General features: G+C 40.2%; 1 protein-coding gene across 1 annotated transcript in view; it reads left to right on the top strand.

Annotated features, from left to right (window-relative positions):
* snd1 (staphylococcal nuclease and tudor domain containing 1) overlaps positions 1–19,873 on the top strand; it is a 213,564-nt gene that overhangs the window by 1,870 nt on the left and 191,821 nt on the right. Inside the window, exons 2-9 of the mRNA XM_074625382.1 lie at positions 4,547–4,696; positions 5,567–5,687; positions 6,575–6,656; positions 13,813–13,973; positions 16,692–16,783; positions 17,484–17,642; positions 17,743–17,849; positions 19,212–19,302. Of these exons, the coding sequence (XP_074481483.1) occupies positions 4,547–4,696; positions 5,567–5,687; positions 6,575–6,656; positions 13,813–13,973; positions 16,692–16,783; positions 17,484–17,642; positions 17,743–17,849; positions 19,212–19,302 (963 nt within the window). The remainder of the gene's footprint in view (positions 1–4,546; positions 4,697–5,566; positions 5,688–6,574; positions 6,657–13,812; positions 13,974–16,691; positions 16,784–17,483; positions 17,643–17,742; positions 17,850–19,211; positions 19,303–19,873) is intronic.

Below are 19,873 nucleotides of genomic sequence, written 5' to 3'. Positions count from 1 at the left end.
CCTTATATCGTGTCATTCTTCTCAGCATTTCCCTATAAATGCTATTGTGTAATATTTCATTGTTTAAAGAAGCCAGCTTTAGTAGTAGAGTAGGAGATCTATGATTCATGTACTGGTTTCATGTGTTTTGGACCCTTCAAGTCACACACTCATGTCTGTCCTCAGGGTGCTGGTTCAAACCAACCACGAGAAACTGACACGTAGCTACAACTTTTCTTGCCCCCTATAATCTGCCATTCATCTTGGTGGTGTGTAGTAGTCTCTGTCCGAGGTTAAATAACAGCCTGGCACTTTGTTCTAAGGAGGAGATAACCTTTAAGTTACTCCTCTAGATAAAGGGAGCAGATTTACTCAATGAATGCTTTTGCATAGATCCATAATTTGACCTGTGGAAGGTAGACTTACAGCAGGGGTGCACACACTTTTTCAGCATGCGAGCTACTTATAAAATGACCAAGTCAAAATGATCTACCTACTATAAAAATGCAAAACATATATTTATTTATAAATATATTGAGTATTCTTTATATGTACAATATATGTTGGTGTACCTTGCATAACTGCATGAAGCCATATTGTACAATATAACTCTGTACATTTTTTGTCATTACCTTACTCTGATGACTTGCACTGAATGGAATCAGCCAGGGATGCATAGTCCGGACAGTAGCTGCTGATAGCCAGCCTCAAGCACACTTCCAAATGATCATCAGTCAAGGTGGAACGGTATTTGGACTTAATAATCTTCATGTGGGAAAAGGCTGACTCGCATAAATAAGTGGAGCCGAATAATGCAGTCAAGGAGGTAGCACATTTCCTCATGTTGAGGTACTTTTCCTCTGTGAGTAAGTTCCAGAACTGTCCATGAGCCCTGGACTTAAGCTGAATGTCAGCTTGTAGTGTCAAAATCTCATCCTCCACTCCAGATGAGTTCAGGTGAAACAGTGTTGCAATTTGTTGGCTGACGTCTATTTAAAAAAAAAAATTTTTTAATGCCATGCGATCTACCCACACTACCTTTGCGATCGACCGGTAGATCGCGATCGACGTATTGGGCACCCCTGACTTACAGTCTCCTGTATGCCACCATGAAACAAATAGACTGGAGCAAACAAGATTAATTCACAGTTATCTTAGTTGTTTTATTAATTTTCCTTTATTTAACCAGGTTAGTCCCATTGGGATCAAAGATCTCTTTTACAAGGGAGACCTGAGGCCTGTACTACGAAGCGAGTTCAACATACCCAGGGTATAGTTCAACATACCCAGGGTATCTTGTTATCTGGCTTCACTAACCCTAACAAATGAGATCCCGCTTAAAGGTGGTTATCAACTCAGTAAATCAACCCAGGGTTCCTCAGTCTGGTTGTGTTTGCAGTATATAACCAATCACAGACATGGACAAGTCTACTGTCAGCAGACAGACAGGCAGAGCGGCACATTTTACAAAAAGTAAACTATATTAGATAAATACGAAGAAGTTGAACACTTGATACTGTGTCACTAAAAGTAACACAGTTGAAGCTGCCAAATGCAGGAAGAACAGCTTGCAAAGGAAAAAAACTCCCAGTGTGTGAATGCGTAAATTAACAGACTTATTAATTTAACGGAACACTCAAAAGTCAGATATAGTCGTCCAATTATAAATAGCTTTTAAGAGTGTATTGGATGAATGGATTACACTTATTTTTACCCTGTGAGTAGTATGACTATTTGAACCTTCTTTCACCATAAATATAAAAACATAATTCAAAGCGGTGAGCACCCACAGCATAAATCCAGCTGTCGTTCCTGAATTTGTCAGTTTAAACTGTTTTGTTTTTAGCCTGGATTATGACTGTAACTTCTTCATATGTGTGTGATATTATCATACAATCACCGCACTGAGCTCTGATTGGTCAGTAGGAGGGGCTTTCATACGAGTTGATCTCTTATCTGGAACATAACCTGCTCTGGAGCAGGTTAGCTGTTCAACATCAGTGATCTACCCCGGTAAGAAGTGAACCACCTTCTTAGGAGAAGTAAGAAGGAACTAAACCCAGAATGCTTTTGTAGATAAACACATACCAATGACCGAGGCGACGAGCACATAAGGATGACCAATTCACTTTAGAGTAGAGTACACAATGGTGAGTCAAAGAACGACAGTTTGTGATGAATCTCAGTGACCCATGATACACGCTATCCAGCATGCGAAGACAACGAGCAGAAGCATTCATATACAACACATCTCCATAGTCAATAACAGGCAAAAAGGTAGATTCCACCAGTTTTCTGTTTCACACGAAAAGAAAAGCAAGACTTGTTTTTCTGTAGTAAAATCCTAATAAGAGCTTCAGTGTTAATGAGAAAAGGTGCATGTCGCTCATGCTGCTTTATCAACGAGAGCATATTCAACAACACACAATTAAACATGTCTCCAGGCGTTGGAAGATGGGCTGTTTTTAGAACTAGTGTAAACAGGTAAGCGCTGGTGACCTCCCTTGAGAAGGAAGTGTGCCAGTAGGATACACTCTTGTGGGTTTATTGCCAAAGGAATTTAGTTTTTTGTGAAGCATCTGTTAGTGCAACCAGAGACGGAGTAGTTGGATTATTTTAGTAAGGAAGGTCTCTTTGATTTATGTCCACAGTATAAAATATGGCTGTGTATAGGCAAGAATCTGGCGATACGTATCATGATACAGGGGTTACGATTAAATATTTGCGATATATTAAGTAAGGCAATATATTGTTTTGTTTTTTAAATCAAATTTTAGGAAAACTGTCAGTATAAAGAATACACTACCATATGCATCAAATCTGAGTAAAAAAAGTTTACTTTTTTATGTAATCAGAGCAGTGGAATCTACATTTGCATTTATCACAGTCCCTGTAACATCCAACATTATTGAGCTACTTTGAGAGGGCACATACACTGAGAGTGCACATCTAGCAAATGAAATAAAGTATTGACTGAGTTAATCTTTGCGTGTAAACTTTTAATTAAAAACTGATCCCGTATTTTTTATCTTAAATACTTTTAATCTTATTCTCAGGAAAGAATACAGAATAATTCGCCCCTCTGGCATGAACTTGTGTGAATCTCTGGCATGCACTAATCATCTTTTTTTTAAATGTTCATTCATTCATTTTTTGCCCCTGCTTGTCCATCTCTTAGTACTCTCCATTTCTCTCTCTGTCTCTCGTTTTACTGAATGCCCTTTCAGACACAACCCGACGATAGCACACACATTATTTCCAATGGCTTGCGCAACGCCACGGTGGCTTTTTCGCTGCGTCGAGCAAAGCCCGACTTCTGTCACTGAGCGCTGTGATGTGCGACAAACGCAGCTCAAACCGAGTTATGTCGCGAGCAGCTCTCTCTTCTGCCAGTAAACAACGTTAGGTGTAGCTGTATGGTTGTCCGGGGTTGAAACAGTAGAGCTTATACACGCTGTACAGTGCCGGAAACCGGTTGAGATAACAAAAAAGGTGTGAAAATTTGTCATAAATCGGGAGAAATGCGGGAGAATTGTTACACCGGGAGAGGGCATTGAAAAACAGGGAAATCTGGATGGTTGGCAAGTATGAGTATACCTAATTTAGATTCATAGTACAACCTTTATTAATGGCCCTTATCTAAAATAATCAACTCTGTGCCTTGAGAAAGGTGATCAGAGAGTCAAGCAAGGCCGTGTAGTGCATTCCAAGTGGAACTTGTCCCTTCTGTAAACACAGAAGGGCGGTCGGAGTAGTTCCTCTATTTTCCATGCCTGGTCAGTGTGTAAAAACTACAACTACTCCGCTGCTTAGCCTATACTTATGGAGGGATTGGGTCGGATAGATAGTGGGGAATTGTGGTGATTTGACTTTATCTAGCCCACATCTTAGATCAACAGCCCCCAGTGATGGTCCCCCGCAGACACACCGGAGAGTCTGCAGATAAAAGGTGTTTGCTCAGATTCGTGTAAATGCCATGGTTGTCAAACCCAAGAGTAGGTTATCTTTTTTTTTTTTTGTATTTAGCTACGTTGTCAGATGGCGTGATCTCACCTTGCGTTTGAATGACAGACTGTCTCCATGGCAACATGAAGTTGTTTTTCAGCTCTATAATAGTTTTCTAGGCTCCTGTTACTTCTTTTGGTTTGCATCCATACAGCAGGTTTAACACAAGCTCGGATCTAATTCACTAAATTGATGATTTCCTTATTTTCTGTACTTGTTTATGTCACCAATTTCAAATGAATCCTCCATGACCCTCACACAGTGCTTATCAGATTGACACTTGCTACAATGCAAATAATACAACGGTTTACTTAATGTACCAGAGTGCAGGAAATAGAAACTGAAAGCCACCGCTAATTTCTTCTTTGCACACAGGTGTTGTGGTCTGGAATTTGTTCCTGTTGTTTGTGGCCTGTGAATAGCATAATCTCTTTTGTGATGAATAGAATTTCAGAGTTTCTGAAGATATCATCTCCATTTGCTTAACGAAACAGTGGCCAATACTTCTCACATTTGATTTTTATCTTCTCCAGTTTGACAGTCTTTGTTTTCATCTCTCCAGGTCTTGTCAGGCTGTGCCATCATTGTTCGGGGCCAGCCCCGAGGCGGCCCACCCCCGGAGCGTCAGATCAATCTCAGTAATATCCGAGCGGGGTCCATGGCCCGTCGAGCCGCTCAGGGCCAGCCCGACACCAAGGACACCCCCGATGAGGTGAGCAGCTCCATCCTATTGTGTTTGTGTTTGTTTATTTGTGTTTGGCAAAGGCAGAACAAGGTCCTGCTAAGTAGCCCTGCAGCACCCGCTATGCTTTTCCAATTTGTTTTTAACTGTGGGTAGAAGATCTGCTTTGGGATTTTTGTCACGTGGCTTTGCTACCCTCATCTCCATCGAGCAGTTGTAATTATGTATGAATTGGTATTTAGACCGTGCTTTGATTGTCTAAACGATGATGTAGCCTCGAGATAAACATGTCAAATCTCAATTGAACTCGAGGCTTGAAGATACCACTGGTGTAATTTCCTTTTCACGCCTTTTGAAAAGCCCATCTATTTATTTATCACAGCCAGACGTTACAACTGTCTGTCCTACTGCCTGTTTAAAAAAAAATCTATTAGTATCTAAATGTTGCAAGACTAAAATTTCTGCTTTTTAATTTTTAAATGCATTTCCAATTTGGCCTTGGCAGATGGTCAGGTCTTATTTCTTTTATCAGATGAAAAAAAAAGAAGTAAAAACCCATTTAAATCAGCTTACAGAGATAGTTTGCTTTAACCATAATAATATCATATTGGGGAAAAAAGCAGGTTTATTGCAGTTCATTACTGTGGACTTTTACGTGTGTCTGGTGGCCGTGAAGAGGCAAAAGGAAACAACATGCAGTGGGGGCTACCAACTGGGACCATACTGTCATTTAGACAGAAAATAGAATTAGGTTCCAATTATTGTTTGTTGTTACAGCAGTAAGTCTCTACTAGTTGCTCTACTGATACTCATCAGTCAAAACACACTTAGGTCAGTTGTTTGTTGTTTGATTTGATCGCCTTATGGAAGAGTTCATTGATATTCCTGTCTGTATTGCAGCCGTGGGCCTTTCAAGCCAGAGAGTTCCTGCGCAAGAAGCTAATCGGCAAAGAAGTGTGCTTCACTGTGGAAATCAAGACCGCTTTGGGCCGAGAGTACGGCATGGTCTACCTGGGGAGAGGTGAGTGGACATCTAAAATCGCAAACTGGTCTGAACGATGTCCACACTGGGGAAAAATACTCATTACATAAATGTTCCTTTTCTCTTTATTTGACAGCAGTTTATGTTTTGAAGAATATAGCAAAATCATGCGAAAGGGAACACGTTATACTGAATTCAACATACACAGGGTTCAACGTTAGTATTTAGGCAAGTGGGTCACAAATCTATTTACCCAAAGTCAATTTTTACCTGCCCCTATACAAATTGTTCTACGTATTGGCAGTTATCAAATGACAACAAAGACCAAAGTTAATTGTCATGTTTAATTAGTTATGTAAATCAATCTGTAGTTTCGCCCACATCGCCGAAGCCACCCTGTTTCCAGGATAATTGAATTGCCCGCTTGCACTTCAGCTCATAAACTTTGTTTTTACCCGCCGCCATTTTCATTTGAGTGCCCGATCGAAGCTTTGCATACCAGTGATGTGGAATTCAAACGGTAACGCAGTTATGCACACCTATCATTGTAACTCAGGGGTCTCCCCAAGATTCTGAGTTACGGTTGTGCTATCAAAATGTTGTGTATATTTTGCGCTAAAATAGCATCATAGTTTGTCAAATGCACTGTTTTTAAAATAGTTTGATGGTGGTACAGTACTATAGAGTGTTTTTTATGATTTAACTGAGAATTGTCTGTAATCCACCGTTAAATCAGCACACCTGTAAAAAGGTTTTTTTCTTTTATGTAGCTAAATGTCCCTTGTATCCTAAATGTCAGCGCCCATGATTGCCTCTTGTCCAAACAAATTACCTGACCAGAACAAACTAACTGCTGTGTAAATTTAATCATACTGGTCTAAAATCGAAAAAGTGTTTGATAGGTTTTTTCTCTCTCCTCATTTAAGACACAACAGGCGAGAACATTGCTGACTCTTTGGTGAACGAGGGCTTCGCCACAGTCCGTAGGGAAGGAATCAGGGGGAACAAGTAAGATTTCTGCTTCTCTGCTACCTGTAATGTATGTTTGTTTGTTGACATGGAATGGATTATATACAGGACAAATGGCACGACACTTATTATGCTTAATATGGTTTTGTCAGGCATAAAAACACTCACTATCAGAACATTCAGGCGTTAGCTTGAATCTGATACTTATGCCGAAGAAGGTTAGGTTTTCATTCTGCTCATCTCTGCTTTTTGGTAAGATGACTCGAAAAGAAAATACATTCAGAGGAAATCTTGTGTACCGATTAATCCGATATCCCACACAATATGTGACTACCATATTTCATAGTTTTTTATATAACTGTTACCTATCACAGGGTTACCTAAGCAGTATGGAAAAGTACGGAATTTGATTTTAGTCATTTCCAGGTCTGGATAAGTATTGAAAAAATAAAAGAGACTATAGAAAAACATTTCTGTTTCCAGACTATTTGCCCCTATTCTGATGGGGATGACGCAGAATGACTCACAGGTCCAGGTCCAGGTGTTGATTTATATTATGAAGTAGCCTACATTTCTTTTCATCATGAAAGAGAGCGGGGGGGAGAGAGAATAGGGACCCAGTCGGTAGAGAATAGCGACCCACTCGAGAATAGTGAATAGCACACATTTCAAATGAAATGTAATGTTTGCAGTAGTCATACAACGCATTAAAATGAAATGAAATTCAGGCAGTAGTGTTCCAGGCAGAACGGCAGTGAAATATAGTCTGAAAAATCTACAGAGAAGTCTGGAAATTTGAGTCTAGGAAAGTATGGAATTTCGAAATGGAAATGTGGAAGAACCCTGCTATCAGATTCTGTGGTTATATTTGTTATCATGCCATGATCATGCTATGTTGGTGAGGCTGAGCTCCAGGGTGTCACCATACAAGAGAGTGACATCATAAATCCTTTTCCCTCCATAACTGTTTGCTCATTTAGTACGGCTGAAGTAATGTTGGACCTCAAAGCTGGTTTTTAGTTTTGCAGCACTACATAGAATGAGGAGGAAATCATCTTTGGCAACATGATGTAATCATCATATAGCAGCACAAACACTGGTAAATCTGTGGGGAGATGCATACATAAGTCCTCAACTGGTAGACTGTAGAGAATTGAGCTAGAGCCATGATGTCCCAGATGGTGGCAGTATTACCCTGCTGCTACAGCGATGTCCCTCTGAAACCCTTTTCTGCCACATTGCCCTTACACAGTAATCTCCTAAATACACACACACACACACACCCAGCGCTATATGACAAAGCACTGTATATCCCCCCCAGTGGCAGTATTTGCACATTACACACATTACAAGCAATTTGACTCATGCTGCTACATTTTGTATCCTCCAACATTGAACAGAGTGATGATGTGGATATTCTGCTACTAATGACCCATTTCAAGCATTCTGCGCAATGGCCCAGAACAAGCACTAATGTAAATGATGCTTTAAGTGTAAGCGGGCGTCGTTTGGCCAAAGGGGGAGGCCCATTACTCAGCGAGGACTTAAGTTTTTTCCCCTCAGCGCGCTATAGCCTCCAATATCATTACCCCTCGTGACTGGGTACGTTGATCACACTAACTATGATGGGATCATAATTATGTGGGCGATTATAACGATGATGGCTTCGGACACTGCAGTTAAATGTGTTCCGAAGCTGACTGCGGCTCGGGGAAAACGGTCATGCCAATTCCCAGATTTAACCAGAGCTGAATGGGGGCACAGTTGCCTATTTATTCGACTTTTGAATATGTTTGGTATAATGAAATCTGTATTTTGAACACAACTAACATCATTTTTTGCACATAAAAGAAATTAATTCATCTTGAAAAGTGTCACCTTGGAAACAGGATTGATTCCAAGTAACTTTGCTCTTTTGTTGTAGCTTTTTTTCGCTGTCTGGTATCGTTCTCGTCCTTGTATTGCCTCCTCAATGTTCACTAATTACTGTACAGCACTGTTGTTTTGAATGGCACATCCCATAATGTCTTTTATGGTTGCAGTTACATAGTCCCAGAGAGGCTTTGGTCTCGACCAACTCCACATAACATGAGTAGTGGTTTGCCTCCAGGTCATCTCAGAGCCATCAACAAGGTTGTTGAGTGGTTGGTTGTCTGCTTTTGATCTTGGGTGTTATGAAGAACTGCGTTATACCCTTTTTCCACCAGACTTAGCGTCTATGTGCAGGTTTTTTAAAACACGGAAAACCCACTAAAAATGGGCGATGGACTCCTTTTCCTGCTGGAAGTATGCCGTGCCGATGCTCTAGCTTTTCTGTTTTTCTTTTTTCCTGGAGTGTCACGTTTGACGTCACGGACGCCAGTTACTTTTTTGTCTTTATTATACAAGCAAACAGAATAGGTTTGAGAGCAAAAACTATCCACATGCAATCAAAAGTAAAATAAATTTGATAGTAATTCCAAAGGTTTTGCTTGCAAATCCAAAATCTTGTGGGCGGGACCTACGCTGAAAGATGTAAGACATGTCTCGATTGGAGTGACAGTTTGGCAACATCCATTGTTAGTAAGCGAGAGGGGGGAGTTTTGAAGTCCATGGAGAAGACAAAGCGGGAACGGAGAAGATAGAAAATGAATGCGCTTAATAAATTAATTATACATAACTTCCATTGAAGAACCAAGAAAGATGTGTTTGAACTGGTGCGTGTAGATTGCTTTTTGTATAACAATCTGTGATATTTGAATGGGTTAAAAAACGCGTGACCAATAGAGACGTGTCTTACATCTTTCAGTGTAGTTACAGCCCCGAGATTAAGCTCAACAGCAAACAAAACTTTTTGGATTTGCATTAATACATTTTATCACAATTTTATTTTACTTGCGATAAAACATTTTTTGATTACAGTGTCTCAAGTTTTGCTCTTAAATCAATTTTTTGATTACAGTGTGGAACGTTTTTGCTTTCAAACTTATTCTGTTTGATTGGATGATAAAGACACAAAAGTAACCCCATACTTATCTAGTCTCTCTCTCATACTCCCACACCAGAGTTGGTGATTGTTGGAACAGTGGGGAAGACTAACAAGTTTCGATTTTGATTAGTTTTATTTAGTTTCTGTCGAGTTTGAATGAAATGTGTTTTAAGATGATCAGCGAGGTAAAAAGACTGTTGTCTGACTGGAGTTGTTGGCATTGAGGAGATCATATTAATTATATGTTTCGTACGTTAATAAATTATAATAATTGTCCAAATCCCTGTTGATTTTATTTATTATATATTCACTTCAACATGTATCACATAGCATCGTGCCGGAAAAAGAGGCGAAAATTAGTGTTTCCAACTGGGTATCACGTTTCCATCACTTCCGATCGGAGCCGATAAATACCTTTGACTACTGCAGAGTCATTTGTCCCTGGAATTGCAACCTTTCCCACTGATGACAAAAGACAGATGTTAGTGGGTGTTTTTTTGTCCAGTGGAAAAGATGCTATAGATTCTTCCAGCAGAACTTTCTCCAAAATCAAAGTTGTTTTTACCTGAAAGCATACATTAAAACACTTACACTAAAACCCTTCTTCTTATCAGTTACACTGTATGGAGTGATGGTGAAATTACTTACTATTCTAGTCTAGTCTCTGACTTTAAAGTTTGCCATTAATTAATTATGTGATTTTTTTATTTTTTCCTCTGTCAGCTTTAGCTCCGTGCTACATATTGCAGCTGTCAGTGTCAGGCAGATTTATGTTTATTTAAATCACACAGATGAGTTTTTTTTTTTTTTTTTTTTTTGCTTTGCTGTTGGAGGCTTCATCATTTGACTGAGTTTCACTTTAACTTGATCAGGCATAAAAAATGCTGTCCTTGGTGCTGAGCCATACAGTGATTGGTACAGACACGTTCATCCATCTCCCCCGCTCGCTCTTTCATCTCCGTCACTCAGTCGGACTGCTTTTCTTTTTAAAAAATGCTTTATCCATTCACTGAAGTGGCTGTAAATTGGTCAGATTCCTTTGGCAATCAACTTTCCTTTTGAAAAATTAAAAACCACAGGCGGGGGTGGGGGGGTTTGACTGATTGGTTTATACAACGCCCGCCCACCAGAGCAGAAGGGAGCTGCATTAACATGGAGACCAACTGTGCGTTATAACCCCCCGTTGCTCCTTTTTAACTGGAGCCCCAGAGGAGTGCTGGTTGAGGGGTGTAAACGTCTGGGGGGGGGGGGGGGGGATGAGCTGTGCTCACTTGGGTGGAACCCCTCCAGTCAAGTATACTTGGGAACATGACTTCCTACACCCTCCTCAAACTGTAAGACAACAGGGAGCTATAAAACATCTTGCTAAGGTTCAATATTTTGTATCTATTTTGGTTGCACAAGGGAGCCACATGGAGATGAAAGATATAGCCTACAGTGTGTTCAAATATAAGGGAATTGGAAAGTTTCTTTTCCTCTTGGCCCTTGTTCCCACCAGTAGCCTCGCTCAGTATTGCACTTTCCTACCCATCGATATCCGTTTTGATTCCAAGCAATGTGTTGGTTGGAAGGAAACTTGCTGACCTAAAGAGAAACCGGTCTATTTGGAGACACGGATAAGTTCACTATCGTCTGCCTCCACACATGAAGCTATTTCTGTATCTTAACCAATCTCTGCTTGTGTGTTGCTTTCCATTTATTCCCGTGGCTTCACAATGTCTGCTTTCCTTGATTGCATTGTTAGTTTCCCTTACTCTATCTTTTGTAGCTCTCTGTTCTTGTTTAGCGCTTTAAATTCCTAAGGAGCTTAAACACAATTGACTTCTTACAGAAAGTTCCACTATTGTTGCTCAGTAAGCAAGAAAGTGATTTAACTACTAACTTCAAATTGAATCAAATCAGTGTAGTGTGGGGGGAAAGAACTGGACAGCTTTTTGGGCACGACTCCAAAAGCCCAATTAGGAACACACAGCTGGAGAGCGGGCTACATGTGTGTGGCATTTTAATTGAGACCCACTTTGTTGCTTCTCCAAAAAGCGGAACGGTGTCTTTTAGGCAGCTTTTCAAGATGTGAAAAGTTCAGTTTGTGCACTGTTCGTTCTTAAAAAAAAAAAAAAAAGCTCTAGTCACCATCGCTACTCCCGTATCAATCGGGCAGCCTTTCATTCTAAACAAAAGCCTGTTAGCCATTTGAAGTAATGAATATAATTAAAGTTGTACGAGGGCCCTCCAAAAGCATTAGGCTGCACAATTTAGAGAGCCAGCGTGGAATTAATTGTGGCGTTTGTAGCCAGCTGCGTTGGTTGCTTTTGAAGGAGCTGTCAAACACGGTTATTGTCTCTTCGCAAAATGCTCAGATACATTTTTTAAGCAGTTATGTTCTGGTCATCAGCTGGTTGCCACTAAAAACAACGGTGCAGTTTGTCAGGAGCAGCATTTAATTCAACAAAGCTGGAGCCTTACCAAACACATGCAAAGACCTTGTTTTACACAGCCTGGATACGAGTAATTAGAACATGTTAAAGTTAACAAGGGGTGCAGCTCTACAATCCGAACCTTTTCTGCTCATTAGCTACTGTACGGCGACTATACATATCTGACTGGTGTGAAATTAACAAGCCTTTTTTTTGGGCAGGTTGTCAAAGGGGTTTTATGGCCCTCTGATCTTTTATAGATGTTTTTAACCTAGTTACTAGCAGTATTTTAACTCGAGCTTTCACAGCTTTAGCGCAGCAGTGTTCTTTAACAGCGTTTTCATTTTTCAAAGCCGGTAAGAAGAAGCCATCTGTGAAAGTTTCAACATCGGCTTCACTCAGCTGCAGGTTTCCGTAGCAGGCCAGGTTTTTCTGCTATTTAACTAAATGACTGAAGTAAATTTTTATAAAGTTGCTTTGGGGATTTCATTTTGGTTTCTTATTTTACGCTCTAAAATACATTTTTAAACGTTCCAGTCTGTTCAAATTAAATCAGACTAGTGCAGTGCCCGTTCAAAACATGCCTGTTCAGAACGAATGCTTGGCCCGTGGTGTTGCCGCTAGCAGCTTTCTCAAGAATAGGGATGCACTAATTGCAATTATTTTGACTGATATTGCAATTGCGATATGATTTGCATTATTTAGAGGGTATAATAATTTTCACATCATTATTCTCATTTTCATTGAAAAACATTTTCATTTTTTTTTTTTTTTTGCGTTGATCTCTACAATATGATGTGTAGGCCAGGGCATCTCTGTCGCATGACAATATTTAATTTAAAATGGTATTTTGACACATTTCATCTTTAGCAAATATTGCGATTTCCTCCTCATCCTGCGATTTGAAAATTTCAGTAGGCCACATTAAGATTTCGACAAAATTTAGATTAACTGTGCAGCCCTACTCGAGAACCACTCATACAAACACCTTCACACTCGACACTGTGCTTCCTTGGGTCCTGCGAAATACACCTGCCATGACATAGTTGCGTCACACACCCAAGCTACTTATGGTCAGACAACACCAGTCAACACCGGTGAAATACACTTAGAGGAGGTATTTTGCTGGCGGTAACGTTATTGGTGTTATAAGTTAGTATCAACTCTGACACCGGGGAAATACAGTCTTACTCACGAGGGAAAAACACACACAGGTTGCACCAGTGTTTCACGGCCAGAAACACTGGTGAAATACACTCTGGTTCGATTCTGCTTCCAGCTTGTTTATTCAAAGTTTGTTAATATTCAACATGCCCAGATTGCACCAAATTTGACATTGAATGTCCTTTGGTCCCGAGCAATACACCCGCCAAGTGTGAAGTAGATCAAAAGAGCGGTTCTCGAGATATGCGAATAACACACAGAAGGACGGATTCTTTGCTTTTCATAGTTGGATGAACTGAACTTTTCCATCCCAAGGTGTTCAGCATTCACACTGTGGCTGCATGCAATTTTCTTCTAAATGAGATGGGCTGGAAAGAGAGGGGAAATATTTGTACCATATTCACAACTTTTATTACATTCATTGGTTGGAAAATGGCAGCAAAAACCTCAAATCTATTAAAGTCAAACAGTCACGTTGTGAGAAGGCTGTGCAGCTAACTTCCACTGACTACATATAAAGAGGGCCACATATTGATTTTCTCACTTAATAGCTGCCCAGAGTTTGAAATGTGTTTTGTGGGTGTTCCTTTTATTGTGTCTTAAACTTTCCTTTTTGTGTGTGTGTGTGTGTGTGTGTGTGTGTGACCAGTCCAGACCAGGCCAGACTCTGTGAATTGGAGGACCAGTCTAAGGCTGCCAGGAAGGGCATGTGGAGCGAGGGCGGCGGTACACACACCATCCGCGACGTCAAGTACGTCATAGAGAATCCCCGCAACTTCGTCGACTCCTTGCACCAGAGACCCATCAACGGTAGGAGTTTGGGAGGCAAACATCTACACTGACACACTCATACAGAGGCAGGCTTTGTCAGAAATCAACCATTTTTGGTTTTGGTTGAAGATATTTTTTCTGAAAAATCCACTTGTAATGGCACACACTGTAACGCCCTTCACCGGCTCATTCCTCCAGCCTCTCATCTCTGACCCCTTCCCGAGGTGTAATGCGCCACTCAATTCATTTCCAGGCGACTGCCGTTAACAGTGGCTCAGCTCATTTCATTACACTTTAATTGAATGGGGAAATGAACTGAGGAAGGCTGCTTGGTTCTTTTTATTTCTTGTTCTTTCCATTCACGAGAGACGGTCAGGGTTGTTTTTAAATTGGAAGCAGCAATTCAGTCGAAGCGCTTCAAATGTTGCGTCGAGCTGCTGTGGTTGAAATGCGGAATACCAATTACTCTCATCTGCTTATGCGGACACATACACGTACACAGGCAAACATGTTATTCACAGAAAGAAGGTACATAGAGACCAAGGCTTCAAAATGCCATTTACGTGTGAAATGACGCTCACACAAGTGACTCACATCCTGTCCAATTTGTTAAAGTACATTAGAGGTCAGTGGAGTGATATGATATGTGAGAAAAATACAATTTAATACCTCAAAAGCTTTCCAAGGAAACTGAAGCCTTGATATGTTGCATATAGCATAGTAAAGCACTCACCTCTGTAGGCTTGAAAGGTAGCTGTAAAAACAAGCACTAGAAGAAGGTAGATTCCTGCTTCCTGGAGAGCAAGTTTACACTGGATACAATGGAACGTATTCTCCTACAACGGTTCTTATGATATCTTACCAAAAAGTTATTTCTCCTTTTTTCTTTAATTTTCTTACGAATGTCCAGCAGCACGTGTCAATTTCTGTTTGTTAAATGCATACAGTCTTTTCAAAATAAACTTCTGTCTTCACAGGAAACAACTTCCTTTGGTTTAGACAACAAAACTACTTAGTTAGGCTTACACTTCTTCCTAACATAAAGCGACCGAGCAAACTCTGGCGCGCAAAAAATTGTCCTAGATATATACTACAAGCAATGTCACTCGCTATTACGTAGAGAGCGTGATATTCATTAACTCTGAGTTACTGTCAGCATCGATTTTGACCAATGAAAATAGGTTGGAGGTGTGCAAACTAGCATAAATAGAGTCAAGGCGAACGTTTTTTCAAACAAGCGACATGTCGTTTTGCCTATTTGCTGACGCACGGAGCAGGCTAGGACATCTTCATTGGGAAAAACTGAAACAATCTGATGTTTGCTTGTTCGCATCATGTCCAGTTAGGAAGAGGGTTTTGGGAAAGATTGACTTGGTTAGGATTAGGAAACAAAACTACTTAGTTAGGTTCAGGAAAAGATCGTGGTTTGGCTTAAAATAACTCTGGATGTGGCGTTACATAAGTACCGAAGTTACATGACAAATAAATCAACGTTGACTTCTGGTTTCACACGGGACACAATATTCACATGGTCATTTCTTACCCACCCCGACCTCCTCCCTACGCAGCGTTCGCCGCTCTTTATATTTCCTGATTCACGATTACGTAGATTACATACAAATAGATTTTTATGGGATATACACAAATTGCAGTGCATTACTTTTCGTAGGTATAGCTATGAACGGTGTATGACACCAGCCGGAGTTGTGTTTTAGCTGTACTTTGGATAATTGTTTCCAACATGCTGAGCACACTGACAGCAGTCCGGCGAATTCTCTCAAGCTGACCACAGCTTTTTTTATTCTGCGAGGAAAGAAGCTGCAAACCTTTTTCCAGCCACCTTTTAAGCCTCCAGTAGTGAGTGTTTGATAAAGCTTTTGGTTGGAGTATCACTTAAAGTGTACACAGTCTGCCAAGGAGGCCGTGACTTTCTCCTCTTTGAGAAGTACCAGAGAGCGATTTCTTTTTTTAAGCGAGATATCTCAATTCCACCGCTCAGTAAAACACTGTGGTTTTTACCAGCAAATCACAGGTGTTATAGTCTTGAATTCAATGAGTGTCACACAGGGCATTGTTGAAAAAGAGAATACATGCTATTACAATCTTCCCAGGATGAAGGAATATTCAAATGAATGAAGTAATCCTCAGACCCAGGTAGCCTTTGGGCATTTTTCCTGAAAGTATCAGATAGTCGGTTTCACCCTTCATTCAGTCCTCACCCTACATTTTCCAGTATGAATATCATACTTATAAGGAAAGTATATAAGCGTTGTCCAGCACACAAATATATATGTCTAATCCGAGAGCTTGATGTCTGTGTGGTTATTGCAATTCCACCAAGGTTATAATAGTTTAGAATTTTCAATTAGTTTATATTTTGTTTTTGTTTTGACTTTTTAATGTCATTTTAGTTTATTTTTTTTAGTGTGTTTGCTAGCTTTAGTTTAGTTTCAGTTTTTCAGAAAGTTTTAATTTTCATATATTTAATTTTACAGTAGTTCTAGTTTGTTAGGGCTTGTTAGGTATAATGTCTCAGAAGTTTAAGTTTATTTTAATTTAATTTTTATCCGTTTTTAACCAGGCAGTATCGTTTCAGTTTAATTTTTTCTTAATGGATATCATTTATATTCAGTTTCAGTTTAAGACAATATTTTTCACTGCTTATTTTTGTTTTAGTTTATGATAATAACCCGTTGATTCGACACACTCTCCTCTCCCTCAATCGCTCTTACATTCTGTTCTCCTTCCTCCCTCCAGCCATCATCGAGCATGTGCGAGACGGCAGTGTTGTTCGTGCCTTGCTGCTCCCCGACCACTACCTGGTCACCGTCATGCTGTCTGGAGTTAAGGTAACCACCACTCACTTGCTGCCCTACAGCAACAACAGCAGTAAGCAAATAAATAAATAGCATAAATGGGTAACCACTGGTAGATAATAAATGTGTTTTTGACAGTTTCCTCCACACCCATACCTTTCTTCACATAACTGTCACAAAAACTATTAATAATGTATTTTACGGTAAACAATCCAGTCTTGTTATGAATACATATAGAAAAAAGACATGAAAAGAGTAACTTCTCATTTTTTTCCCTCTCTTTTAAGTCTGTGTTTGTTCTTCTGGTGTCACGTCGGCTCCACTAAATTTCCCCATCAGTCTCTTTCACCAAGATAACTAATCTTTTTCATCTCCCACTTGAAGATATTACATCCATTTCAAGGTGTTCTTTGTCTCCTCGTTCTCTCCGCTCGTTGCTCCTGTTGGGTTTATCTGTCTGCTGTTTTGCCACGCTCAAAGGAGAATACAGATAGCATATACAGATGGGGGGGAGAAAAGTGGATAACAGTAGTACACAGAAAAAAAACTGATTATATCAAAAGAATGTGTGCACAAATAAACATCCTAGAGGCGCTTGTTGACTGCTGGGAATTTCAGTAGACACAATGTGTGTGCTTCTCTTGCAATGGTGATGTAATCAAATCAAATCGGACACATTTTAACACCCATTGCTGACAAAAAAACCTATCGGTGTGTTTTCCCTTCTCTCCAGTGTCCCACGTTCAAGCGGGAAGCGGATGGCACGGAGTCACCAGAGGCGTTCGCAGCAGAGGCCAAATTCTTCACCGAATCCCGTCTTCTGCAGAGAGACGTTCAGATCATCCTGGAGAGCTGCCCCAACCAGATCATACTGGGAACCATCCTTCACCCGGTAAGACACAGGAGCCGGCCCCCGCAGGCGGAAGTGTCATTAAAATTCAGGCTTTTCCGTCTCACTGTATTAATTGTTCTTTTGTTTCTCGTTATGTCAGAACGGAAACATAACGGAACTCCTACTGAAGGAAGGCTTCGCCCGCTGTGTAGACTGGTCCATGGCTGTCTACACCCAGGGAGCCGAGAAACTCAGAGCTGGTGAACGGTACGCAACTACTGGACACATAGAAAACGTAACTTAATAACTGGATAGTGCACAGATTTTGAAGATGCTAAGAGCTACAAAAGTTAGCGCATTTATTAAAAAATGTTGTTGATTCCGAATAAACTTATCATTTAGCATTTTATTCGCTGATTATTATGCGATCATTAGGGGTGCAAAGGGTCACAAAACTCACGTTTCAGGTCATATCGGGGTTTTTAATCACAGATCGGATCGTATCAGCAGAAAAAAAGGAGCAAATATAACTTTTAGAGATGCCCAGATCACGTTTTTTTTGTTGTTTTTAAATTTAAATGTTATCCTTCTACTTTTTTTATAGTAATATATATACTGGTTATTTGTATAAAAACACAATTCAAATTATTAGGAAATAAAAGATTGTATTTTTATTGATAAAAAAAATAATTCTTGGCATTAGTAGTAATATGTATTATAAGCTGCTTAGAGCTAGTGTTAGGAAGTTAAACAGGTCATAATTCTCTCTATTATCTATTTCATATTGCTGTGAAAACATCTCCTTCAAATTATTGTATTTATTCAAGTTTTCCTGCCAAAAAACTACATTTCACAAGATTACATTTGAACACATGGTAACGTTAGAATTTACCTTAGACCTATGCTCATTTTTAATGACTGGAGCCTGAACACACCATAATGTTGCCAACGTTACTAGCTCTTTTCCTGTCGATTTCAACACAGATTTGTTGTTCACAATGTAACATTATCAGGGATCGACCAGAAAGCATTAATGTCCATCTCCCGATCGCATATTTTTTACTGAATATCGGCCTATAACGATCGGCAGTGAAACTTTATTTCACACTATGATGGTTAAGCTGTTCACGTGTTGTGCCGAAACATTGGTGAGATCTGTAAGGATCACGGATCAACTACCATCCGTTACACCAATAGTCATCATGTCATACATTATTAAATTCAGTTCAGTTCAGTTACTCAGCTGATAGAAAAAAAAGTAGGGATTTGCAGTATATGTGGTTCTTGAAATCCCGGATTTGATACAAGATGTAATAAAGAAAGAACATGCAGATTCTTGAGGTAATAAAATAATTGTGTAAATTAAGTGGTATGCAAATTTATGCCATCACTACTTGAGCTGAACAATCCCACTCTATTCTGCTGCAATGACATTCATTCTCTACAATCAATCAGCGCAGCAATGACTATGGGCTAATCATCTTGGAATTGTTACACTTTAATGAGCTTTTGTAGCTTTTCTTTTCCCAGCCAAATGGATAATTGTTGCTCACTTGATTAAGCCCTTTATGTCCCATGTATTTCTGGCTGATGATGATTATGTGATTTTCTTTTTTTTTTCTTGGCCAGAGGTGCGAAAGAGCGCAAGGTCCGCATCTGGAAGGACTACGTGGCGCCCACAGCCAACTTGGACCAGAAGGACAGGCAATTTGTGGCCAAGGTGAGCTCCTGAAGTGGCTTTTTATAAGCTGCGTCCCACTGGCGAAGGTGTCGCCTCTAATTGGCACTTTTTCTTTGGCCCGTAACATCTTTCAGTTTTGGATCATCTCGCTTTCCATTCAAAGTCCTCACTTACCTCTGAACTACAGAGAAAAAAGGTATAAGTAAGGTATAAAACGTTCAGCATGACATTACCCAGCATGAATAAGACTTCAGCGCTGAGGGGAGGCCGGTTGTTTCCCTTTGCTTCCACCACTTGATGTCTACTGCGGCATTTCCAATTTCCTCCCAGCACTGCAGCAGAAGCAAAGCCACTTTGAGGCTTCTAACGAATTATATCCCCCTGACACCTCTTATTTTCACATTTGCAACCCCCACTGAATAAAAATAAAAATTCCTCCACTGAAGGTACTAGGAGGAATGCTTAACAGCAACCTTGAAGCACTCCCCAGTCAAATTAGGGCCAAATCGCTGGCGTTTGCTGTAGCAGCAGCACAGAACGATCCCCAAAAGCCAAGAACTACAGATATTAGCTTCGGAGGTTATTGGCCAGGGCGTCGGGGGGGGGGGGG

This window comes from Sebastes fasciatus, chromosome 23, assembly GCF_043250625.1.
Source record: "Sebastes fasciatus isolate fSebFas1 chromosome 23, fSebFas1.pri, whole genome shotgun sequence".
Taxonomy (NCBI): Eukaryota; Metazoa; Chordata; class Actinopteri; order Perciformes; family Sebastidae; genus Sebastes; species Sebastes fasciatus.
The sequence above is the reverse complement of the archived record's forward strand: the minus strand, read 5'-3'. Positions and strand labels throughout refer to the sequence as shown.